This window comes from Akebia trifoliata, chromosome 6 (assembly GCF_017979445.1).
Source record: "Akebia trifoliata isolate Shusen 1 chromosome 6, ASM1797944v1, whole genome shotgun sequence".
Classification (NCBI taxonomy): Eukaryota; Viridiplantae; Streptophyta; class Magnoliopsida; order Ranunculales; family Lardizabalaceae; genus Akebia; species Akebia trifoliata.
In genome coordinates this window covers 26,287,122-26,313,759 of record NC_141380.1, presented here as the reverse complement: position 1 = coordinate 26,313,759, position 26,638 = coordinate 26,287,122, and the positions used below count along the sequence as shown (strand labels likewise).

General features: G+C 36.5%; 2 protein-coding genes across 2 annotated transcripts; both read left to right on the top strand.

Moving 5' to 3' along the window:
• The first annotated feature begins 8,846 nt into the window (after positions 1 to 8,846).
• LOC147400541 (uncharacterized) lies at positions 8,847 to 12,318 on the top strand. The gene is made up of 2 exons (XM_086446227.1): positions 8,847 to 11,043; positions 12,178 to 12,318. The coding sequence occupies exon 1, from the start codon at positions 8,921 to 8,923 to the stop codon at positions 9,593 to 9,595; it is 675 nt and encodes a 224-aa protein (XP_086302353.1). The 5' UTR covers positions 8,847 to 8,920; the 3' UTR covers positions 9,596 to 11,043; positions 12,178 to 12,318.
• A 2,319-nt stretch (positions 12,319 to 14,637) lies between these two features.
• LOC147400540 (Serine/threonine-protein kinase WNK (With No Lysine)-like protein) lies at positions 14,638 to 15,786 on the top strand. Its single transcript, XM_086446228.1, has 5 exons — positions 14,638 to 14,654; positions 14,749 to 14,857; positions 15,036 to 15,077; positions 15,248 to 15,307; positions 15,492 to 15,786. Exons 2-5 carry the CDS (start codon positions 14,789 to 14,791, stop codon positions 15,723 to 15,725), a joined length of 405 nt encoding a protein of 134 aa, XP_086302354.1. The 5' UTR covers positions 14,638 to 14,654; positions 14,749 to 14,788; the 3' UTR covers positions 15,726 to 15,786.
• Positions 15,787 to 26,638: the final 10,852 nt, after the last annotated feature.

Genomic DNA, 26,638 nt, shown 5'->3' with positions numbered 1-26,638 from the left:
TGATTATGGATTACTTGTCTTAAGTGAACTATAAAAACTGATTTCCATAATCCTAAATCTCCTTTGGCTACACTTTTTCTGTAAATTGATTTTACAATTCGAAATCAGAAGCTTGTTTGGTTAAAATTGTTTCTGAAAACTAATCTTAATAGAAAAAATTACTTCATTAACTTTCAATAAAATTTCATGGTCAACAGGTATGTTTAAAGAGTCGGGCTAGGGTGACATTGGGATTTATTGAGATTTTCACCTTTCTGACATAGGGTGTGCACATAACCGTAGTTGTGTTCCTTGAGATACGAGTAAAAGCATCCACGGTCATGTGTGCACCTCCACGTCAGAAATGTGAGAATCACAGTAAATCCAATGTCACCCCAGCATTAGTGATGTTTAAATTATCCAAAGAATTATGATGATTTTATAATTTTTATTAGCATAAATGGTCTTTTTGGCATTTTATTTATTTAATTTTAGCTATAATCCTATGGGAAACGCCATCTCCAATCTCACCATCCTTATGTATAATAAAATAGATGTAGTGAAAGAGTCGCTTTGAAGTAATACCTAACTCCATCCCTTTAATTTTATTAGTATTCCCTCTCGATAGGTATCATTACTAAAGTTTCATGCTAAATACTATTTTATTTTTACTCTTATTCTTTTGTTGAAACATGGAGAAAAGAATGAGAAGGTCATTAATTATCTTCTTCTCTAGAATAAATCCTTGGACCCACATAATAAATCAAATAAGAAATTCTTTAAAAAAAAGTATTTGAAAAAAGAAAAAAAAAAAAATCAATTGATAATATTGAAGCACGATTCGCCCAACGACTAAATTTTTCATAGCTTAAAAGGAAAAAAAATCAATTGATAGAGCTCTGACACTTTAAAAATCTTGTGAACAGAGCTTCTACTGAATCTCACTAGAACTGAACAAGGAAGTGAGAGGGCAGACAAGAACTCTTGAGGTAAGAATTAGGAGAAGAAGAAGAATAGAGAATAAAAGTAAAAAAAGAAAACGAAAAGGAGGAGGGGGTATTTAGAGATCTCAGAAGCGTCGAGATACGCAAAGGATGGAAAGTTAAGATTTCCTTGATTAGTGTAACAATGATGGGCTGTCGAAGCATTGAATGCGCGTGGGAAACGAAAGAATGGTACAAACAAGCGTACACAACCAACCATCCAAAATGTGATACATGTACGCGTCGCATAAATGCCTTGCAGCTGACACACACGGTTATCAAGACTTGATAGTCGGCAGTGCACGAGGAAGTCATTAATAGCACCGCCATGGAAATTCGAACAGTCAAACTTCAAATTTAATGTCAAAGGCAGAAGGCAAAAGGAAAAGTGAATGTTAACGATCCAACATGTTGATAATTAATAATTTAGTCTCGATCCCTCGGATCAAGACATTGATAGGGAGTATTATGGAGGATAATTTTTAGACACTAACACATGACAGTTATGAGATGATTTTATCGAGGCACATGTGAAGAAGATTCGACCAACTAGTAAAGATCGGAATAAGGGAGATCGGGTAATACAAGAAGAGAATCTTAAATCGAGATTCTGAGGATCGGGGATATAATTTCGTCACATCGTGTCCATGAAAATCAGGAATTTAACCATATTCGCGAGAATCAAGGGAAGTCCCTAAAAGGACGAGAATGGATAAAACAGAAATCAAAGAAAAAATTAGGGAGGAAGTTACCAAATGACTATCCCAATTAACCATATGTTGACTCTATCATTGTATATCTATAATACTCTATTTTGTAATATAAAAAAACTAAGCTCTTTTTCCAGTAAATCAGATTCGATGAACCACAAAATAACGGGGGTTCTCGTATCGCACTTTTGTCGTTCTCATTACTAAATGTATGTCTGTCATTCAAAAATTACAAACTAAGATAAGAGTTTTGAGAGGGAGAGGGAGAGTTTTTCCATTACCTTAGGGTTGAAGCCGATTGTGAGAGAGAGAAAATAGAGAAAGTCCGTCTTCTACATTCAGGGTTGAAGCTGTAGATGCGTGATTCTTGGATTTCCAAATATCACTTCTATGAAGGTTTAGAGTCCTCACCATTCATATTTGTAAAAAGGTGTGAATGGTCACTCAGGGTACATTTTTAGGAAAAGTGTCATTTTTGACGTTTAATGACTCTCGTTTGAATAAGGTACCAATCAACCTAAGATCGAGATAAACGGTTCGATTGGAGAAAATGAAAGGTGTTAGGCACCATTTTCTCTCCACCAAGTGGTGGTAACATCAAAATAACTCGATCGTTTTGGATGCAAATGTAAATAAAATAAAAATGTCATGTGTTGACGGCTTGTACCCTAAGTAGAGATTTGCTATCGGCTTAACTCGTAAGCATTATCTCATTGGAGGAGATAATCCTTATGGACATTAGTCGTGGGGACAACATGTTTTTGAAGAGTGTGTGCTACGACTATGGGATCGTTTTCATGAGTTGAGAAGGACCCGAATACTGGTTGCCTCAAACGATTTAAAGGATTAAATCGGTTTTATTTTGAAAGTAGTTATGATCAGGGTCTAGAAAGTCATTTCTAGAGCCTTAATTACATAGACTTTATCAGTAAATTATATAATAAATCTCTTCATTAGACATAATGCATAGTTAGTCCATATTTATCATTGATTTCAATTAAATTATGTAATTCGAAACTAATTACTGTTATTTACGTGTAACAGGAATTATTCACGAAGTTTCAAAACGAATCAGGAAAATCCGAAGTTATCACTGTGATCTAGAATCCAAAAGAAGACCGTGGACCAACATTCAATTGATCAAAACTTTACTGCGGCACCCTGGTCAACGACGATGGCGCGATCAAAAAAGAAGGTCAAGCCTCGAATTTCGCACTGAAGCATGGCAACTGGATATCATTCGTAATAAATTATTTTTAATATTTTTTGTAAATATAGAACATCTCCGAAATCCTAATTTTCATAAGAAAACCCTAATCTGGTCTCTCTATAAATAGAAGACCAGACCAAGAGTTTAGGAGGCTGAATTTTAGAGAATTAGTTTAGTGTTTATTTTCTTTCTTTCTGAATTTTATGAAAATTGTAAAGAGGCTTTATCGATTTCAAGTCAAGCAATAAAGATAACTTCTTTCTCTCATCTCTCTTTTCTCTTCATGTTTTCTTTATTTTATTTTTGCTTTATTTTTCTTACGATGACTATTGACTAAATTTTTGATAGATCGATTGAGGAAGCTTGAGCAAGATTTGTTAGTGTTTTATTGTTCTCGTGATGATTTAATAGTTTTATTGTGATAGCGTAAGTATTTATAATTAAGTTGAATATTAAATATTTTCAAAGTTTTGATGGTCTTTTTCTTTGATAAGTTCAAAAAGAATCATTGCATACTTTTGATTTTGTTTACAATTTAACTCCTTGATTTTTCGATCCACAAACATTAATTTTATTTAGTGGATCGAGATAAATAGATAATCAGAATTCACTGATAAAGCTTGTGAAGGTGGATCCAATTGATCTACACTTCCCTTTCATATTTCTAAGTTTATTTTATTTTAGTAGTTTATTTTAGATAAATCATCTCTTGCAAATTGTTTTTAAATCATTTCCATAAATCTGAATCGAATTAGAAGTAAAAAAATTCGTTGGATTAACGTTGTCTCTGTGGTTCGACCCTTGTTTGCCAAGATTTTCTTTTGTTCTTTATTTTATCATCATCTACAGCTCGAACAAGTTACAACCTTTATACTTTCAATCGAATTAAAGTCCGATCTACTGGAGATAGGGAGGGGGGGCATTACATATTAGAAGTTTTCTAAAAATAAAATTAAAGATATGAAGGGGATAGTAAAAGAAGAATATGAAAAAGATAGATAGAGAAGAGATATGTGTTCTTTTGATCCACCTTAAAGTTTTAATTTTGTTCTTCTTTTCCTTCCTTCTTCTTCCTTTATATTTGCTTTTTTGAATCCTTAGTGAATTTGAGAGTGTAACTTTTTAGAATAAATAAAGTGAGAGAGTAGAGAAGAGATGAATAAAGTTGAATTGAGAGTAAATCTTTTTTTAGTCTAAGACTTGGTACCCATTTTTGGAAGATAAGGGACGGTATTTATAGGTGTTTAGAGATTATTTTAAGGATATAATGGGGTGAATAAAATAAAAGAGTAGAGAATGGCATAGGATTTGAAGGTGGGGGTGTGAAATTTAGAGTTGGAAAGAGGGTAGCTGTGTAATGAGGGTAAATGGATAATTTTAATCATAATGGTTTAGATCCTCCCCAACCCATTTGGGTAGAGTGTTTGGTAAGATGAGATGATGGGTGTTTGGTTTAAGAGAATGGGGGTGTAAGAGAGTGGTTTGTTGATTGAGTGTTAGGTAGGTTGAAAGAGAATGTTGTTTAGGTTAGGAGAATAGATTGTGTAATAGATTAGTTGATTGGATTTTGTGAGGGTTAAGGGGATCATGACATATGTCAAAAAGGGATGGGGAGGTGAGGTTATTAAATGAGTTGATTGGAGGGAAGAAGTGTAGGGATGGCTTGTGAGAATGGGTTGAGGGTGAATGATGAAAGGAGGTGTGGGTTGTAATATGGGTGGTTGATTGTGTTAGAGAAATGTGAAATTAGGTTTATGACATGGGAGTGTGGGTCATGATGTGGGTTGGTAGTATGTTAGAGAAAAGTGATGGATTAGGATGTAGGGGGTATGAGTTGAGATGATTTTTAGAAAAAAATAATGGAGATAGGTAGTTGGATGAGGGAGGTGAGTTAAGGTGATGACATGTGTCCTAGTTGATGATCAAATGGTGATTTGTTGATATGGATAATGGTAATTGTGGGTTAGGGTAATGGATTATGGATATGGATTTGAAGTGGTTTGGGCTTTGGTATGTTGGGCTTAGGTTTTTGGAATGATTTTAGGTTATTGAAATTGGTTAAGATTATTTTAGCATGAATTTTTTAGGGTGGGTGTGTTTAGGTGATGTGAGATTAAAATTAAGTTAGTTTGTGTAGGGTGAGAGACGATTTTTGGGGAGTTGAGGTTTGTGGGCCTAAATGGGTTTATATTTTCAGTTTCGAGAGCGGAGTGGTAAAGGGTGAGGAAGGTGGGCATATGCAAGTCTCATCCTAAGTTCATTAATCCTTTAGGGGTCTTAAGAATCCTTAGATTGATTAAAATGCTACGTTTTGCGAATTGGCTGTTTAGGCCCGTTGATGAATTTTATTGAAAATATGATATTTTTGGACCATTTTGAATGGGGGACCGATCAAATTGGGGTATCTATCTACAGAAGCCAATTGTGAGAAGAGAGAGAGAGAGAGAGAGAGAGAGAGAGAGAGAGAAGACAGAGAGATACTGGTGTTCTTAGGGTTGAACTCGAGAGAGAGAGAGAAAGATCATTCAAAATTTTGATTTTTTTCTCTTTAGGATTGAAGATGAGAGAGAGAGATATATTGAATGATAGAGGGTGATTTTTTTTTCTGATTTGAAGAGTTTTTTTTCATTTAAAGTTTTTGGAGGGAGGTGTTGCAATTACCTGATTTGTTTCAAATCAAAAATGTGTTTACAATTGTAAGTCATGTTTTCACGTTGAGCCTCAATCTAAACATTGAATTGCTCAACATCCAACGGCTCGACCTCATCAATTTCACGTTTATTATCACATCTAGGCGTGGAACCACTCCCAATGATTTTTTCTTATGATCCCCAACCCCACAGATTAAATTCTTACTCTCTTTTTAACATTTTGCTAAGTGCAATCAAATGGTAGGAACCATTTTTTCACGAAATTAGTTTTACTTCCTTGAAAATAATATCCTACAAATCATATGAACCCTAGTGTTAAGAAAACAATTTTTCAACTATCATGCTCGACTGACAAAACCAACGCAACCAATCATAATTTTCATTTTCACCCAATAATTTATTTTTCTAAATAGGATATAAGAGCCTATTTTTTAATTAACTAAAATAATGGTCAAGTCTTATATGTGGGAAAGTGATGATTGTGTGAATTGAATTATAGTTGAATGCCTATACAAGCCGCGACCCTTCATGTGAAAGTGTCTCCAAGTAAAATAGGGCATTCTAACCCAAGAGATGAGAATTTGATTGTTCACCATAAAGGTAATAAGTCCATGATGGAGAAACGCTCAAGTTACATGCTGGTGGGAAGGGCCTTACTAGCTCTGGTCGATCAGAAAGTCTTTGAGATTCAAGATTGTTGGGTTAAAAATAATCAAGCAACTAGGGTGGTGGAGAGAAGAGATTTGGGAGGGTCGGAAATCGTGTTGTTTGAAAAAGAACGCCTGTGGTTGGTGCAGATTCTAGAAGACGCCAAGAATTGGAACTCAGGTAATCTATTTTGGAAGAAATCGACAGTAATGGAACACTGCAAAATGGCTCAAGGGTATGAAAACGAATACGGACGATTTCTAAAAATCTCTGAATACTCAGGGAAGGATGGTACCCATCTCTATTGATTCCCGAAGGAAGTGATGGAACAGGATGGGGCAATCTATCTGAGGCTCTAGCTAGAACAAAAGGCATAGATAATGTCGAAGTTTGGAGGAGAGGGACGAAGATGAGGAATATGACTGTTAAATATAAGAGTAATTTTCAGAAAACGACAACTTTAACCAAGGAGAGTGGGGTTTCAGAAAACTTCGGCAAATGGAGGTGGGTGATTATTTGTGAAGCAGGGGATCAGTCGATCTGTTGGGATGAGGCAGCGAGAGTAATTAGTTCCTTGGTTTCAAGCTTTTATAAAATTTTGTTACAGTCGTCTGATTATAATACGAGGGTGTTCTTGTGCCACTGGAAAAAAGAATTCGATGTCTTTAAAAATCTTAAACAAGCGAAGATCAAGGACGTTGTGGTTGGACTGAGGGCAAGGTATGCCAATTGTAAAAACATCGCAAATCAGTGGGAGCAGTATGGTACATGGATAGGCATCATCGGTCTTCCTTTCCATAGGTGGGAGCAAAAGTCCTTCGACTTCATTGGCAGTATGCTTGGTGGGTTGTTGGAGGTTGATGAGTCTACAAGGACATTGGTGGACCTCACAATGGTGAAGATCAGGGTCAGACGACGGGCCCTAGAGATGGGTACAAATTCCAACGAAAGGTGGATCAATTACTGTGGGCATTAGAGTTGCTGATAGGTGGGACACTAGCAGAGAGAAGACGAAGCCTATAGTTAGTAAAAGAAGGGTGATTGTATCAAACCAACTAATGTCAGAACATTTAATGCGAATTCAAATTTTAAATGAGAACTGTGTAGAGATGGGCCATGTGGAGGTTTTAAAGGATCTTTGTTAAATAAATAAATAAAAAGGGAAGCTGCTGTAAAATTCACGACCGTGAGCCGTGTGTGAAGACAAACAACAACCACCTATGGACTGGGGACTACAAGGAGTTCCGAGCTTTGGTCTCAAGCATGCGGCACACACTCCTCCACCAGCGAATAACTTGCACGTGGAAGGGGCCAAATCAACGCATAGTGGTAGAAAGTGGGCGAAGCCCTTTGGACTGCTTATGCTGGGGTTGGATCAGGCCAAGTCCATGAATTACTTTCAGTCCGGTTAACTCGGACGAGATTTTCAAAATCTCGTCCGATACAACTCGTTTGTCTCGCGAGTTAATGTAAAATTTATAATGTCTCGGATATCTCGTTTGTCTCGGACGAGTTTTGCGAAAATATCGTCCGAGACGACTCGCATATCTCACGATACGCGGTTGTCTCATGACTCATTGTGAGTTTGTATCGTTAGGCTGCGATACCGAGTTAACTCGGGCGATACGTCTCGGTCTCGGACGAGTTTAAAAACCATGGTTGTTGGAGGTTGATGAGTCTACAAGGACATTGGTGGACCTCACAATGGTGAAGATCAGGGTCAGACGACGGGCCCTAGAGATGGGTACAAATTCCAACGAAAGGTGGATCAATTACTGTGGGCATTAGAGTTGCTGATAGGTGGGACACTAGCAGAGAGAAGACGAAGCCTATAGTTAGTAAAAGAAGGGTGATTGTATCAAACCAACTAATGTCAGGAACATTTAATGCGAATTCAAATTTTAATGAGAACTGTGTAGAGATGGGCCATGTGGAGGTTTATAAGGATGCTTTGTTAAATAAATAAATAAAAAGGGAAGGCTGCTGTAATTCACGACCGTGAGCCGTGTGTGAGACAAGCAACAACCACCTATGGACTGGGGAACTACAAGTAGGTCCGAGCTTTGGTCTCAAGCATGCGGCACACACTCCTCCACCAGCGAATAACTTGCACGTGGAAGGGGCCAAATCAACGCATAGTGTAGAAAGTGGGCGAAGCCCTTTGGACTGCTTATGCTTGGGGTTGGATCAGGCCAAGTCCATGAATTACTTTCAGTCCGTTAGTGAGCTAGCTCAGCTACATGGGCCAGCAGCAGAACTAACAGTGGGTCCGAGCCTTGGTCTCAAGCATGGGGTGCACACCCCTCCATCATTGCACCTGGAAGGCTTTAATGGGCCGCATGTCTCAGTTTCTAAGGATATAATGAACATTGATGTGGATAGGCATCTAAGGGCCAACTCAACAACATGATGTAGTGAGTAGGCCAAGCCCGTTGGACAATTTATGCTTGGAGTTGGATCAGGCCAAGTCCACAAATTACTCTCAGCCCGGTAGTGAGCTAGTTCAGTTACATGGCCCAGCAACACCATTGATTACAGATCTTAGTAATCTAGGTACATGAGTTGGGATCAACGATTATGAAATCATACATTTGAAGCCCATTAAAAACCCTTTCTTGGAGGAAGAACTCTTACAGGACATGCTAAAGAAGGAGTCCACTATGGAAACAGATGAAGTTACTGTAGGAGAGACGTTGTAGCTAGAGCACAGAGGGGCAGAATGTCAATTTCATCCAAATTATGAGTTTGCTTTACTACAAAAACGAAAGTTCAGTGACAACACCAACTGCTAATAGGATATTGAGGTGGGTCCAAGAGGATGCAACGATTTGTAATTGGTTGGTAAAATTTGAAACAGAATTGGTAAGGAATGAGTTGATAGCACAAGAGGTGACCCTTGGTTGGAGGGGGAGGGGTTTGAGTGCCACGGGTAAAGGGGGTTTTCTTCAACTTCTACAGGCCGTTGAGAGATCGGATCTTCGAGGAGATAACTGTGATAATAGGGAACTTAAAGAAGGGAAAGAACATGAAAGGACTGTAACAGAAAGTGATGCGCAGGTGGAAATTGGTACGGATTCTCTTCCATTGGCATTAGCAGATATGGAGGATAATTCAAGGAATTTGAGTGGTGGAAAATCGAAGCAGCAGGTAGTGGAAGTATTAGCCGATTGGATCATAAAAAACTTGAATGAGATTAGTTGGTCTGCTGGATTGGTCACAGAAGGACAGACAGAAGGGCCAAATATTTTGTTAGAGCTGGCACTAAAGATATGGGATGGGATTGAACTTTGCTATAATACAGCAATTGGAAAGGATAATCCGTTAGATGAAGAACAAGCCATTGTCCGAGACAAGGTAGAGCTCATCATAAAGGTAGAGGGGATCAAATGGAGACTAGACAACAAGATTCTCTGAGTAAAGGGAAAGAACTAGAGATGGTGGATGAGAATAAAGTTAAGAAACTAAGAGTAAGGCTAACCAAAGAGGTTCAGGAGCTGCAAAAATCAGGAGATACAGTCAAGCCTGGGGCTTCTTTGGTCTTGAGAAGTGGTAGGAAACTCAATGTTACAAATGACGATTAGATTCTTATCTTGGAATGTACGTGACCTTAATGATAGAAACAAAAGGGCTTCGGTAAAGTCAATTCTTCAAATGTACAAACCTCACATTGTGACTCTACAAGAAACAAAAATGAGTCAGGTGAATAATATAGTGGTGCGAGACATCTGGGGTGTCGAAATTTGAGGTGGAAATATTTAACAACTAATGGGACAGCTGGGGGAGTTTGGGTGCTTTGGGACAAGAAGCTAATCATGGTTGAAGATTCCTTAGTGGGAGCTTTCTCTGTGTCAATTTTATGCAAGTGTGTAGGGAAGGAAGAGAGCTGGATGTTTTCAGGTGTGTATGGGCCGACCACAGAGTGGGAGTGTAAATAATTCTGGGACGAGTTGGATGATGTGGGTGCTTATTGGAATCGTTCGTGGTGTTTGGGGGGAAACTTTAACATTATTAGATTCACCTGTGAGAAACAAGGGGGTTCGAGGATAACAACAAAGATGAGAAGATTTGGGGAATTTGTAAATAGGAACAATTTGGTGGATATTCTTCTTCAGGGTAGAAGTTTCACTTGGTCCAATCATCATGATGTGTCGACCCTTAACGGATTAGACAGGTTTCTTATTTTAGATGATTGGGCACTCACTACCTCAAAAAAGGTAAAATTCGCTACTTTTATGGCATTAAACTCGGCGGCCCAAGTCTCACGTTTATTGGGCCGACCCAATACCCGCAGTGCTTAAGCCCAAGAAAATTATTCGACGGGCTAAGCCCAACGAACCACCAGATTTTATTTATTTATTTATTTTTAACAAAATAAAAATTCGTGAATTTTCATCGAAGAACAGTACCGGACGAAAACTCATTCGATCTCTTGACTTGGAAGAACACCGAACGAAACTCACAGAGCCATTGGAGAACACCGAACGAAAACTCACATTAGATCTCCTGTTTCGATTGAAAACTGACATTCGATCTCCTGTTTCATCAAAAACTGACATTCGATCTCCTGTTTCAATTTAAAACTCAAAAATCCCTGTTTCGATCGAAAACTGACAAATCCCTCAATCTCCCATTCGATTTTCTTTCTCAAGGAAAATGAGAATTTCTTTTCAATCTCCCGTTTGGATCGAAAACTCACAAATCCATCAATATTGAAGCACGATCGATGAATTTTTTATCTCTCAGAGCTCAAATCGAAAAGTAAATCAAAGTTCAAGTCGAAACACTAAGAACTGAAGCTCACTCATCAGTGCCACCGAACAAACCCTAAAAAAATCACTCTAGATCTCTCTTCTTCGTCTGAGGTATTGCTTAATTTCTTCTGATTTTGTTTCTTTGTTGTTAATCTGTTGTACATTGCTTTCTGATTTTATTTCTTTGTTGTTATTCTGTTAATTTCTTCTGATTTTGTTTCTTTGTTGTTAATTTGTTGATACATTGCCTTCTAGTTTTCAATGAAAAATGGTAGCTATTTCAAAAAGTAAAAGAAAATTTTCCAAAATTCGTGATACTAGGATTAACTGAGGGTTAGGCAGACCTATACAAAAGGAACAAAGACCATTACATTCTATTATAAGATTCTGTCCTCTACAACTTTGAAGCATCGGATCATGTTTTTGGGATGCCAAAAGGGGAGTGTAAGGCCTCTTAATGAGGATGAAATCCTTTATAACTTAGTAAGGCTAGTTGCACTCTTACTAATATTGTTCTGGTGTCATGGGTTAGATTTGACCTCGTCATCATAAACTATAAGTTTTAGTTACTTTAAAATTTAAATGAGGCTGAGTTAGTAATTACTTATTTATGAAGTTAGGTTCCAGACTCTCTTTTCATGTAAACAGTTGTTATTGAAGTAATGGAGGGGGAGAGTTTTTTAATTATTGAATGAGAATCGACTATAGAATTTCTTAAATTCCACTGAATCTATCGGATTTTCCTGGATTAGATGGCCTACGAGCCACTGTTGTGTATTTTGATAGGCATGAGGTAATTTCCATAAATCTCAATTCTGTTTTAGATTTTCCTAAGTTGAAACTGAATTACAATGAGTTATATATTGATATGCCATATCTTTTTCTCATGAAGCTTGGGATAAGAAATATGATTAGATTATATTAGCTTCTATTAGTTAGAATTTTCTACAAGTTTAATTGTAGCAACTTAAGTAGGATAAAGGATTTTGTTAATGCATCTACGAACCAAGTAGTTAGCTTTGGAGCTTTAAGATGAACAATCTCTCAAGGGAGATGTATGGTTGACAATATTGCTATGAATGTGTTGATGCAGCATTTTCCTAATTGCACTGGTAGCATAGATACATTTTTACAGGACACAATGACACATTTCTTGAAATACATGATGTACATGATTGTGGTATTAATGACTCTCTACTTTGTGAGAACTTGGCTCATGTTCTTATGAACTTTGTGCATGTGTAGGCTGTCGGGAAAGTACTCCCTGCACTGAATGGGAAACTGACCGGGATGTCTTTCCGAGTACCCACGGTGGATGTCTCTGTGGTGGATCTTACTGTGAGGCTGGAGAAGGCGGCCACTTATGACGAGGTCAAAGCTGCTATCAAGTAGGGATTGAAAATTATTTACTTCCTAAATTCCTTGTTGAAATAGTTAAGAGTGAATTACTATAAGTAGATGCCCAAGTACTATTAACAAAGATAGAAGCTTGGTAAATACTAGATCTTTGTGTTAAAGTAGTATTTTTATTTTATATTTTAATATCATTTCTTTTGATGCATCACCTTTTGGCCCTTACATTGATATTCAAGATCAGTAACATTGGTTCTTCTTGATGTTTTGCTAAAACTTGTCCAAGCCCAAACTGCTGGTAATATTCCCTTAAAGTTTCTAATTCCATTCTGGGACTAGAAGATAAACTCTTTTGAAGTTTCCATGTCCTTAGGAAGCTTTTTGGTGTTACCCATTTGAACATCATTAATTTTTCAGTGAATAACTTCTAAATGGATTGTGTATGAGTTATACATGAGCAATTCTTACTAAACAAAGTTCTTGCTCTAACTGCATCTCATGGTTTTGGATTTTTTACAGCTCCTCTTAAGCGCACAAGTAGCTGGTCTTTTGACGAAAAACTTCAAAACCTTGTTTCCTCTGTTTGTTATTAAAACCTTGTTTCTTGAATGGGTTATTTTAAAATAATGGTAGTAACAGAAATGTAATTGAAAAGATATTTGGGTAGTAAATTAACTATTTTACTTCTGTGTAAATCATTTTTGTTATAAAGCATGAAGATTTTTAAGGATAATATAGGAGTTTTTCTTATTGATGTAATTAAAAATTTTGTATTTAAATTAATAATTGTTGGAAAGAACTCAGCAAGAGCTCTAAAGGTACTAAGTTTTATGGCAAACCAACTTATAGATTGGAAGTAATGGCATTATAAAAAATTTGTACTGAAATGCATTATAAACTCTCGTTAGTGGCTAGCAATTGGTTGAAGTCAGGTTGGAGGGACCAGAATAACTTCTACCCTTTTTTATGTTTAGTTAGTGGCTAGCAATAGCAATTGGTTGAAGTCAGATAGGAGGGAACTGAATAAGTTCTACAATTTTTTTTTAATTTTTTGGCGATGGCAATCGCTGACTCAAGACAAGGAGATCCTCTATTTTAGAGACTTCAACCTTTCACAATGAAAAATTGACAACAATCTAAGACAGGGCAGTGCACCTTTCTCCACTTTCCATTCCTCTAGATCAGTTAGGCCTCTAAACTGCAGTTGTTGAAGCTGAGGGAACCCATCTCTACTTTTTGCTGGGTTCTGAGATCCCTGACCGAGATAACCCTGAGTAGAAAAGTTCAGCCCAAACCCATCCAAGGCCTCGTTGGGCTGTCCAAGTTTTATGGTTGTGGCTTGCTAGCGCAGTCCTTACAAATCAGGTCATTTTCTTGTAATTTTGTAGCATTTCAACTTTCAAGGAATGCCAATCATGTCACCTCCTTTGGCGGATTATCCATGAAGTCCGAGATGGGATGCATCACAAATGGCCGAGCAAATATTGTGAGTTTCTCCAAAAACTTGCCACTTTTTGGATTGTTATATGCATTATGGTTGTTTTATTTGTGCAAATCATTTTGGCAGTGAGTTTCTTGTGGAGGAATGTTTGAACGTTAAGAAGTACTGCAATGATACCCTACTTCAACAACACTAGTGTGGTTCATTTAAAAGGTGTGTAATTAATGTTCCATATACTTGACTAGAACTAAGCTCATAATGTGTGTTCCATTTTAACTCATCATTATGTTTTTATATGGCGTTGGATTTAAGTTATTCTCCCCCTATTTGTAAATATTTTCTTGATTTTTTGTATTTGAGTGCTTGGTGGACCATAGTGGACAGTCTAGACATGAATAAAATCAGCTTGATTGGCTAGAATTTTGAGTATTTTTCATATGGTTGATGATTTCAAGTCATGTATTTTAATTATTCTTGAGAGCTCAAATCTGACCAATCAAGTTGACTTTTGGTGTGTAGAGATCAACCAAGAGATGGGCCTCATGCATTCATTGGCCAAATGGGTCTTAGGGTGTAAGAGACATCTCAAATATTCACCAATGCCTAGGAGAGGTAGGTCTAAATTATCTATAATCTTCCCACATGCTTCCATTCAGGGTACAAGCCCAGCATGTTTGGCTGTGAGCCTTTGCGATTGTCATGCCCCACATGCTTTTGCACTTTTGAGTGTCCCCCAGTGTCCAGTTTAATGTCAACATCAACTGTCGAAATCCCCCCAGAGTCGCAAGCATAAGAGGAATCATATTATTTATGATTGTCACTACACTGAATGGATAACTGAATGGTTGTTTTGTCTGTTATTTTGGAATTTATTGGTTTCTAGCTAATTTTTCTCTATTTTGAAACCATAAATTTCATATTTACATAGGTAAACTGAATCATTTCTTTGTAATCATGATTGTTTTAGATAATACCAAAGCAGCACTTGATTAGGCTAATTTTGCTTCACTTTTTGTCGTTAGAATCATTGGACAAGCTGCTTTTACTGGGAAGCATCAATGGATGTTCTCAGATTCCTACCTTGCAGAGTGGAGTCCCACCGGTGTTGTTGATAATCAATGTGTTTTCGAGGTATTGTTCAGTGTTTTATTCAAAGCTTATTTATTGTATGAGTTCCCTGTTTATGCAACTTTGGGAGATTGTCCATTATGACACTATATTTTGCAAGTTTTACAGACAAATGCCTTTATCCTTTTGTTATACATATTATTTTTGCATACTTATTTGAGCATCTCCTATCTTCTTACAGGACAATTCTGAATTTCATCGACAGTTTTCATCTGGAATAAAGGTCAGTGTTTTTTTCTTTGATATTTGTGGATCATTTAAAACATATCGAATCTTACTTAAGGTTAGCGAATCTTATCTTATGATAACGAATCTTCTAACCTTATTCATTTGGTATTTTTCTACGTTCAAGTGATAAGGCATGTCTATTAATCATTTTGCGTCATTTTGCAGACAATCGCAGTAATTTCAGTTGGATCCCAAGGGGTAGTGCAGTTTGGATCCACTCATAAGGTCAGTTGTACATGTAATAGGGTTTCAATATTGATCACTAATAATAACAGGAAATGTTTTTTTTTCTTCTTTTTGACTACCACATATAGTGTTGCAGTTATTATCTAGTGCTTCAAAACTACTAAGTTAAAAGGTTTCTCTTAAGTCTTGGTTAGAGCTAACATTGTTTGTATTGCTACTACAGATTTTGGAGAAGTTGGACTTCGTGGATCATATTAAGAGTTTATTTCAGCAGCTAGACAGTGTTGATGGTTGTATTATCTCAGGAAATGCACCGACAACTTTGTACAATGAACTATATGATCCAAGTGGGATGGTTGCTTCTGTAATTAATGACCAATTCGTTCATGGTTTACGTCACTTGGTACTAATTTGGTGGATTGGAATAACTAATCTGGGACCGCTTCAATCAGAGTAGTGGATGGTAAAACCTTGTTTTAGGTTTTAGACTTCATTACATTGATGTATGTGAACATGATCTCAGGAATTCTTACAATATGTGATTAAAATTTTGACTTATATAAGTCATTTTTTTTTAATCTTATTATTCTTTGATACTATGAATTGAATGCTTAAATGCAAATTGGTGTGGATGGGATGTGAATGTCGATATGAATATGAATATGTGATTTTTTTCGTAGGTATGGGTTGAAGACAAATACATAAAAAAGATATTTCATTAGGCTTAGTCGAAAATATAGTATTCTATTAAAAAATTCCAAATTCGACAGTTTTGGCTCGTCGAATTACTAAATTCGACGGTTTTGGGCCGTCTAATTTATCAAATTCGACGGTTATGGGCCGTCTAATTTCTAAAATTCGACGGTTTTGGGCCGTCTAATTTATCAAATTTGACGGTAATGGGCCGTCTAATTTCTAAAATTCGACGGTTTTAGACCTTCGAATTTTATAAAATTCTATGGTTCTCAACCGTCGAATTTTTTTTCGACAAGGCCAAATTCGACGGTTAAGGCCGACGAATAGTTACATAATTCGACGGTTTTGGGCCGTCGAATTTTGTGTATTTTCACGTAGTGACTGTTGTTCGGTCAGATTTCTTAGTTAACCATCCCAAATCCGGTATCTAGTCATTTCCCTATTCAGCTAGAAGCAAGGTCATTTCGTAGGGGTCTTATTCTGTTCCATTTTGAAGTCATGTGGTTGAAGCATCAAAATTTCAAGGAGTTGGTAACAGATTGGTGGGAGAGTTTTACCTTTATAGGTACATCAGGAGAAGTGTTTAGAAAGAAGTTGAAGGCCCTAAAGGAGGTTATAAAAAAATGGAACAAGGATTCTTTCGAAAGGGTGGATATGCAAAAAAAAGGACGCTCTTATGAGAATTGAGGAGTTGGATCGAATTAAAGAGTTAAACCCGATCTCGACGAGCGACAGGTCAACAAGAATTAGTCAACACGAGAAATACCAACGGTTGGCACTTATGGAGGAGATTAGTTGGAAACAGAAATCTAGAATTAGGTGGCTTAAAGAAGGGGACGACAACATAAAAAAATTTCATTGCATGGCTAATGCCCGGAATAGGAACAATCGCATCACAAGAATAAATGTGAACGGGGAGTGGTTGGAGGGGGAAGAGGCAGTTGTTAAAGGGGTTGTATATTTATACACGAAGTTGTATACCGATGATATCCTTATCAAACCAAAATCGGAATTGTTGTAGTTTAATAGAGTTTCTGATCTTCAACGTGATTGGCTGGAAATACCCGTTGAAGAATATGAGATTTGGGATATTATTTCAAGCATGAAGAATGATAAAGCTCCTGGGTCGAATGATTTTCCTGTGGAGTTTTATAAAACATGTTGGAAAATTATCAAGGATGATTTTATCGCTGTAATAGTGGAATTTTTCAGAGATGGAGTGCTTGACATCGGCTTCAATTGTACATTCATTGCTTTAATTCCAAAGGTGGTGGAAACCGAAGATGTTAAAAATTTGAGACTTATTAGCTTGGTGAATACTAATTACAAAATTATCACGAGCTTCTTTGCTAGAAGACTGGAAGGTGTTATACAAGGGCTCATAGGGTGTAATCAGAGTGCGTTCATCAAAGGGAGGCAGATTCTGGATGGGGTTTTAATAGCAAATGAGTGTATTGATTCTAGAGTGAGATCTGGTAAAGTGGGGATGGTTTGTAAGGTGGATTTTGAAAAGGCCTATGATCACGTCAATTGGCAATTCTTAGAATACATGCTGAGTATAATGGGATTTGGTCAAAGATGGATCTCCTAGGTTATGGCATGTGTTTCTTCCCCGTCCTTCTCTATTTTGGTGAATGGGACACCCCATGATTTTTTTAGGAACACAAGAGGTCTCATGCAAGGGGATCCCCTTTATCCCTTTTTGTTTATCACTGTGACAAAAACACTTGGGAAGATGATAGAGAGAGGGGTAGCAAATGGTTATTTCTCAGGGTTCGAAGTAGGAGAAGGCATTATTTCTATTGTATACCTTCAATTCGCAGATGATACATTAGTCTTCTTAGACGATTCTATATATCAAACAAGGAGATTAGGTGGTTTATTATGTTGTTTTGAAGCGGTGTCAGGCATCCCGGTAAACATAAGGAAAAGTAAGATATTTCCGGTAGGTATGGTTAGATGCGTCACTTTTCTTGCAGCTTCGTTGGGATGGAAGGTTAGTAGACTACCTTTTTCTTATTTGGGGATTCCGTTGGAGGCCCCATATAGGAGGTGGTAGTTTGGGATCCGATAATAGAAATAATCGAAAGAAAACTAGCAGCGTGGCAAGCTAACTATCTCTCCAAAAGGGGTAAATTGACTTTGATTAAAAGTGTGCTATCTAGTATCCCAATATATTTTCTCTCTGTACTCTCGATGCCCTGAAGTGTGGAAATAAGACTAGATAAGATTCTTCGTAATTTTCTATGGAATGATAGAAAGGGGAGTAGAAAACATCACTTAGTCAATTGGAAACAAGTGTGCTCAGATAAGAAACACGGCGGTCTCAGTATTTGGAGACTCGGGATAATGAACACGACTTTGAAGGGGAAGTGACTTTGGAAGTTTGGGACTGACGTGAATAGTTTGTGGAGACAAGTTGTAGAGAGCAAGTATGGCTTGAATCAAATAGGGTGGGAAAGTAAGCCAGTTAGACATTCACATGGATGCTGGATGTGGAAAGGCATCATGAAGATCATTTTATTATTCAGGATGAGAATCAAGTTCAAAGTGAGTCAAGGCAACCGGATAAGATTCTAGGAAGATATCTGGTGTGGCAACTGTCCCCTTATGGAGGTATTTCCAACTCCGTACTCCATATCCTCAAAAAAAGAGCTCCCAATCACATACTGTCGATGTTTGATAGAGGGAGAATGGGCATGGGACTTTGGCTTTCGAAGAGGCATCGATGAATTGGAAATTGAAGAAGTTGGTAGATTAGTTGATGACGCTTCATGCATCGAATTGAGTTCGGGCAGAGTATTTCCAACTCCGAAAGTGCCAAGTAAAATTGCTTTCTTCACATGGACAGTGTCTTTAGGAAGGATTCAAACAGTAGACTTTTTGATGCGGCGTGGTCTGTACGGGGTGAGTTGTTGTGTGCTTTGTATTGATAATGGAGAATCATCGAATCATCTTTTCCTTCATTCTAAGTTTGCACATGGTATTTGGGCTCACTTCTTTTATGGAGTACTAATTTGCCTACCTAAAACAGTAAAGGATCTATTCACTTATTCGTCGACAATTGGTTTCTCATTTGGTGGCTTGATAAGGTTATTGTGGAGTATTACACCATTCGCAATTTGTTGGGGGGTGTGGCTCGAGAGAAATAGGCGCATTTTTTAAGGGAAACAGAAAGATTGTACATATACGATGATATCGATTTTGGGTCTTATTTTTTATTGGTCCAAAGTCTATAAAGAGTTTAGAAGGATTTTCTTTATAATTGGGATGGGATTCGGTGTATTTTGCATGAGTAGCCTTATTTGTAAGGTTTTGCTAGGTTGGTCACCTCAACTGGCCTGGTGTTTTTTTTTTTTTTGAATGAAATGCTATTTAAAAAAAAATAGAAAAAGAGAAAGCCGCCTCAACATCACAACCATTGTAATAATGGATGAGAAGATGTGAAGTAATTAGTGAAACCGCGTCAATTGAAAAAGTCGTATGAATTTGTCAGAGTTGTCTCAAAATATGGAAAAAAAAAAAAAAACGACATTGCTCTTGAAGTCTATTGGAAGAGGACTAGGCACAAAGTCACCTAACTTCAATTAAACCTTAAAAAAAAGTATATATATATATATATACAATGGAACATTATAGGTGTTTTCACGAATCAATTTTCTAGGGAATCCCTAAAAGTCTTTCCATCTCAACCATATATAGTTTTAAAAACTAAATTTGGCTTAAATAGTTAAATGACCATTGAGAAGAGTAAACTCAAAAACTTGTGAGTTGACTTAAATGAATCAAATTATAAAGAGATACTAATTTTATAAATATTTAAGAATAAGTTTTAATATTTTAAAATAAATAAATAAATAATATTTATTTAAGTTCATTGAAGGTAAAATATTAGAGTAGATCAAGATCAATGAGGGTGTATCATATTCTTGGAAACACAAAGATATCTCAAATATTCACTGAAACACTTTGCCAATAGAGCCTACCTTTCGTTAGATTTTCCTCATGTTCTATCTATATATTTGAGGGAGGAAATAGTAGTTGTTTCCATGGGCAGATTCAAGTTGGGCTTCACTATCCTCTATCGTGCCTAAGTTCACTATGCTCGAGCCAGGCCGTAATGGACTCACCCGGCTAATTGATTTTAAGGTTCTATAATAAATAAAAATATATTGAAATTCATGTGTTTTTCCAAATCATTTTATATTTATTTCATGAAAGTAGGGATCCAATGTCTTATTCTAATTGAAAACTTAGTATTTATAATAGGGAAGCATTCGGAGGCCTCAAAGAGAACCAAGCATTTTGCAAAATATCGGTTACAAGTTTCGGAATGGGCTGATTTTTTTTTTCTTTTGTTTGTGAGGATTATCTCTATCATCCTTAAAAAAAAAACAATTCATTTTGAAACTTCTAACCTTAGTTTACAAATTGAAGAAATGTGGACTGTCAATTATTTGTAAATCAGTTTTGATGGGAATAGAAGTTTTAGAATGGGCTGATTTTTTTTGTGAGGGTGATCTTTTCGCCATAGGATCATACTCACAAAAACTCAGCCCATTTCAAGACTTCTAAACCATATTTTGAAAAATAAAAATTGTTTGGCACAATGTTTGGCCTCTCAATGCTCTCCTTTATAATATGTTTAGTTATTTAGTATTATAAAATCATACATCTATCCATACATAATATAAACATCTAAATTACACTAACAGATCGGCTTACTTTTTTTGGGCATTATTATGGGCTTACTTGGGTCGACCTATATTTATTGGGGTTGAAAATTTTGCCGACCATATTTCTATGTGCCCAAGATCACGTCCCTAACCCTTCTTTTTTCGAGCAAATCGGGCTCAGTCAGAAGGCCGACAGACTTAACTTAGACCTCTACCTCTTATTCATTGCAAGTTGAGCTAAATAAGTAGGATTGATTATTATAGAAGGGTAAAGTTCAGCTGGGCTTTGGAGGTTCTTAATAGCATCGAGCTTTGACTGAAGTACCAGGCTCCAGCCCTCAGTGGGCCTAAATAGATAGAGCTTTGGGTCTCGCCCACTTAAGCTCTTTCTAAAATAAGAATAATATTGGAGTGAACTCAAGCTTGACTTCGATTCACACTTTGTTGAACAAGAGGTGTGTGATCAAGATATGAGTGACAAGCATGTATGGTTAAAGTTAATAGTCAAATTTTCTCTTTTAAGCTATACAAAATATTCCCTTAATATATTCACTCTTCAAAAGTATGTGTCATATATATATATGAGAATGGTAACGTCTAAGATTTTTTTTTTTGGATAACGAACACTACGTGAAAAAAGTCCAAATATGACGACAAGATTTATGTTTTCAAATCGTCAAATTTTTTGTAGTTGAATTCGTGGGGTTTAGGCAGAGGCTTTTTTTTTTTTTTTTTTTTAAATAGAAAAGAAATAAATAAATAAAACCCAACTTGTCAGTATGGGAGAGCTGAGGAGGGGAAGGTTCTCTTTCTCTCTATCTTTCTCAATCGTTTTGAGATTAAAAACCCTAACCTACTGAATAGAGGTTTCTCTCTCGATCTCTCGTTTTCTCTAGTAATTCCTCTCCATCACTCTCGTATTTTCCTTCTCTCTCACTCACATCACTCTCAATCCTTCAATCAATATCTTATTCGAGTTTGAACAGTTGGATTAAGGTTACAAAACAAATGAAGGACACGAAGACCGCGTTCAGGTATGAATCTAGGTTTTCTTAATCTCCCAATTTTTTTCTCTGGAGATGTTCTGTTTTTAACCCTGAAATTAAACCAATCCTTCATCTTGCACGCTAATTTGATTGAGAAACAAATGGATTTTTACCAATAAAACCTAAATCTAAATTAAGAGAAACCATTACAATTTTAAATCTCTTATCTCTTTTATTATCTGTTTGTATGAATTAGATCAAATCACAAGCCACCTTTTACTTAGTGTTTAACTTGAATTTTAAGATTTTATCCCAAAAAATTGTGGATTTCACATTGTATCAAAAAACCTACTTATTTCGACACTTAAATATGTGTTAGTTCAGATATTCATGATGTGATTTTGAATCCCAAATATTTCATGAGTGTAGGATTTAGAGCTTTATTTTCAATCAAAAACACTAAAATGGATTATTGGTAAGTCAAAATAAATATTTTATAGCTCTTGATATGGTGTAGTTTAGGGTGTATGAGGTGTATCGAATCAAGTCCTTGTAGGGGAAGAATAGTTAGAATAGGTAGAGTGCATAGGATCATAGTCTTGTTGCAAGAGAAGTTGAGTCATGTGTAGTTCCTTGAATGCGTAAGATAGTAGGTAGTTTAGAATAATGTTTTAGGGTGTAATTTACGTCTTGTATTTAAAATTTATATTGCTTTTGAGCTTAAATAAATGAAATTATGCAGATAAAATACTTATTGAATCTTTTATTGGATTTTGGAGATTGACTATCTTGAATTGGTCTATAATCTTTGTCTTTCATTATATTTTATGATCTAATCAAATTATGTATGTAACACCTCTCAATTGTATTGAGAGAGAGAACTTAAGTTTAGGTAGAAACCACTTAAATATACCATATTGGTTCTTAGCAATTCTTTAACCCAAATTAGAAAGCTATATGTGTAAAGGAAAACACTACACAAACTATACAACTAGGCTTGTAGTTAGAAATTCACTCATTGGAAAACTTTTGACCATTTTGTGATGAAATTCATTCTTTAATCAGGAGCATGCAAGAAAAAAGTGATTTTAGATGGTTCAAAATCAATGTGGATGGTTCATCGAAGCATTGTTAGGGTCTTAATTTTGTGCACCCTAATTAGTGCAATATTTTACACCATAAAGAATTCACTTTCCTTTTAAGAATGCAACACTTTTGCTTTATTACATTAGCCTATTGATCCTTAGTTACATTGGTCCATGAATTTTGAAAATTCAAAATTGTCGAAAAATGGTGTTTGTTGTAGTCAATTTATGATTCTGATTATGGGAAAATTGCCTTTATAACCCTAAGCATACATATACATTTCTCAGTGTTTTGGGAAAAGGTCATTTGCAATAGCTTGCTATTGGGGTCTCTAAGCATGACTGCAATAGCAGTAAGGAACTTATTGCTTAATTCTATATAAGTCTAAATAAATCCCACATGATCTAAAAGAGGAATGACACTAAATGATTTTATTTGAGTGAGATCCAATAGATTGATATTCATGCCTTTAAGCTTAAAACTAGATAATTTAATTCGTCACCATCTAAAAGAGGAAAATCATTTGCATTTATAGGTCCTAGTCCCAAACTTATTTCTAAAGCTAACACAATGCCGGTGCAAAGGTATATTCATGTTATTTCATTTACTTTTTTATTTGCATGTATGATCTTATTCTAATAAGGTTAATATTTGTTGCATAGGTTTGTGGGAAAGATGGAAAAGTAATATTTATTTGTTGGCTGTTTTTTCATTGGGGCTACCCCTCAGCTGACCTACTGTTTGTTTCTTGATGTCTTTTAGAAAACTAAGTAGCCATGAACTTTTTTAAAAACATACATGCATGGTTTTGTATGATCAAGAATTTAGTTTTATATATGATTCATTTGTTCCATATGTCATCTAGATAGTCCCATTTTATTTGAATTTACAAATCATGTGTGCATGATTTGTTTTCAGATTTGTTGGTGTTTTCTGTTGCATAGATAAATGAATTTCATGTGTATCTGGATTTTTGCTATAGAAATAAAAAGCCTAAAATTTTTAAGGGTTTTTTTTCTCTATTTGAGGAAAGAGTTGCAAAGAACAAATCTCGAGTTGTAGGATTATAGAATAATTGATTTTTAGTAAGTTTTAGATGAATTATTAGTTTCGAATTGATTTTCCATAAATATTTCAATTTATTTATTAGTTTTGGAACGGTACAAATCTTGGATTTAATGTGGCATTCAGGTTGAGAGCATTATTCCTGGATCTCCCCCATCATCTGGTATAGGACCTATTATTCTTTTGGTCAATAAAGCTGAAGGGGATGAGGAAATTGTAATTGTTATTGATTTTGTTATTTGTCCTTATACTCTAACTTTTAAAAGGCCTGTATGTTTATTATATAAAACTCTCAAGAGTGTAATTACAACATTTTGCAGGTAACAACTGCTAGGAGTAACATTGTGAGGGTGGTGCTACTACAAGAATGCCTCTCTTATCACATCTTGGTGTTAGGGCCTGACATGTAAATCTTATGCTAAAAGTCAAATAATTAAAAGAATAAATAAAAACGTGCATTGCAAGTGTAGATTCTTAAGGATACAAGCAAAGATTAAGCAACCATGGCCTAGTAAAGCTATTGAGTGACCTTAATAGTTGTCTTAATTCTTATTTATATAAGTTTCCATTCAAGCTTCCCTTCAATCTTGTTGATTTCCTAATAAACATTTTGTTCATGTGCATTGCATGTATGGATTATTTGGCTTATTTGTATTAAGTCATGATATTCAAGTGTCAGATGATTAGCATCTTGACAAACATTACAAAATACTACCAACTTGAGATCTTTATGATACATAAAGTCCTATGTCACATAAGTAGTGTTATGGTCTACTTTGGATTTTGCCAACTTCAAAATTTCCCACTATTCTAAACTTGTTGATGAACTTATAAAAAAGTTCCTCAAAATTTAGAGATACTACTCTCATGACCAGTCGAGGTTATGCAGGTATATTAGTCCATTTTGAGTAAATGTTTTTGGTCTCAAGTATTATATTCTTCATCCATTAGATTGAAGTGTTTGTTAGTGTTATCATTGTCATTTTTATTAAGGCCTGTGTGAAAACACAGAAGCTCTCATGGATTCATGTGTTTTGGTTATGCTGATGAAGGGTGAGGATGTTTACTTGCTGGTCAGAACCAACTGACATGTTATGAGAACGAGAACTCTACTTCTCAGAGTTGGATTTATTTATCAAATGCATGCATGGTAACAACTTTTAACTTGTGAAATTAACTCGTTTAATTCAGTGGGTATAACTATTGAAATAAGGCTAGATGTCCTTTTTGGTCTTTTTACCTACTTAGATTATGTAAACACTTTAAAGCCTAATTAGGGCTAATTATCAAATAATCTTTTTCTCTCAACTTTAACTTGGTATCAGAGCCTACGATCTGAATCACTGTCGAACTTCTTCTTATTCCACTACAAACTCAATCGACTCATTCTTCCTTTAAAAAAAAAACTCTACAGCACTCGTCTTCCACCCATATCACCCCTACGGGGGTTCTTTGTTGCTGCAAAACCCATGCGATAGGAAGTTAAGGTGGTTTAGAGCCTGCGATCAGGCTATACTCACAGCAACGATGCTGTTTAGGGCATGCGACACCTAAGGTGGTTGCATCTCAGTCGTGCGACACCCCTAGTGGTTGTAGTGAAGTCGTACGACACCCCTGGTGGCTATAGTGAGGTCATACGACACCCCCGGTGGCTGTAGTGAGGTCGTGCGACACCCCTGATGGTTGTAGTGAGGTCGTGCGACACTCCTGGTGGCAGTCTGGACATCTGCAATCACAGCAGGTGGCTGTTCTGCTTCGTGCGACACAACTGGTGGCTGTCTGAGCCTTACAACCATAGCAGGTAGTTTAATCTTCAGCAAACGACACTGGGAAGGTGCTATTCTGACCTGTACGACACAGCAGGTGGCTGTGTTTTTTAATTTTTTGATTCCCGTAGTGGTTATATGAAGGTGCCGGTAGTTTTTTTGAACACCTACGAAGTTTTTCGATCACATCAGGGTGTTGTTTGAGGCTGTTCTCCCACTTATCTTGCACATTGATTACTTATACTTGCGGTAATGATTACTTGGGGTCACCCACAATAGTGCTTAATCAGCCCTTACAACTCTTTTGATTGTACATTGTCACCTTTATCACTTTATCATAGGGAGTTGTGCCCTCATCTTCTTGAACTCTCTTCAATCTAAAGTACTCGGATTATTTGATGGCCTCTGAGTTATCCTATTCCTCGATCACTGGTACTAATAATGGATCGAGTGATTTTCCGTCTCATTCAACCGACTTTCCCAGCATTCAAATCACTACCGTGAAATTAGATGGTCCTAACTATCTTCTTTGGGCACGATCGATTGAAATGTTCATTGGTGGAAAAAAGAAGATCGGTTGCCTCACAGGGCGGACAAACAACCTACACAGACCGACAGTTCTTACTCCCAGTGGTTTGCTAATGATTCTATGGTTCGTTCTTGGCTGGTTTCATCTATGCAACCACACATTGCAACTAGTTTTATGTTCTCCTCGACAGCAAAACAGATATGGGATTCCGCAAAGAGTATTTACTTGCAACGACAAAACAATGTCCAGATTTTTAACCTAGAGCGTGAGATTTCTCGTCTCTCGCAAGGTGACTCTTCTGTTACTAGGTATATATCACAACTACGTGCTCGGTGGGAAGAGTTGACATTTTATTCATCGTACTACGCTTGGAAGGACCCTCTTGATGAGACATTGTATGCATCAATTCTAGACAAGAATCGGGTTTTTCAGTTTCTAGCAAGTCTCCGGGATGAGTTTGAGTATGTGAGAGTTCATTTATTGGGTATGGATCCTTTTCCATCCCTCCAAACTGCGTATTCTTATGTCTTAGCTGATGAGAGTCGTCATGCCGCTGTCCTACCTCT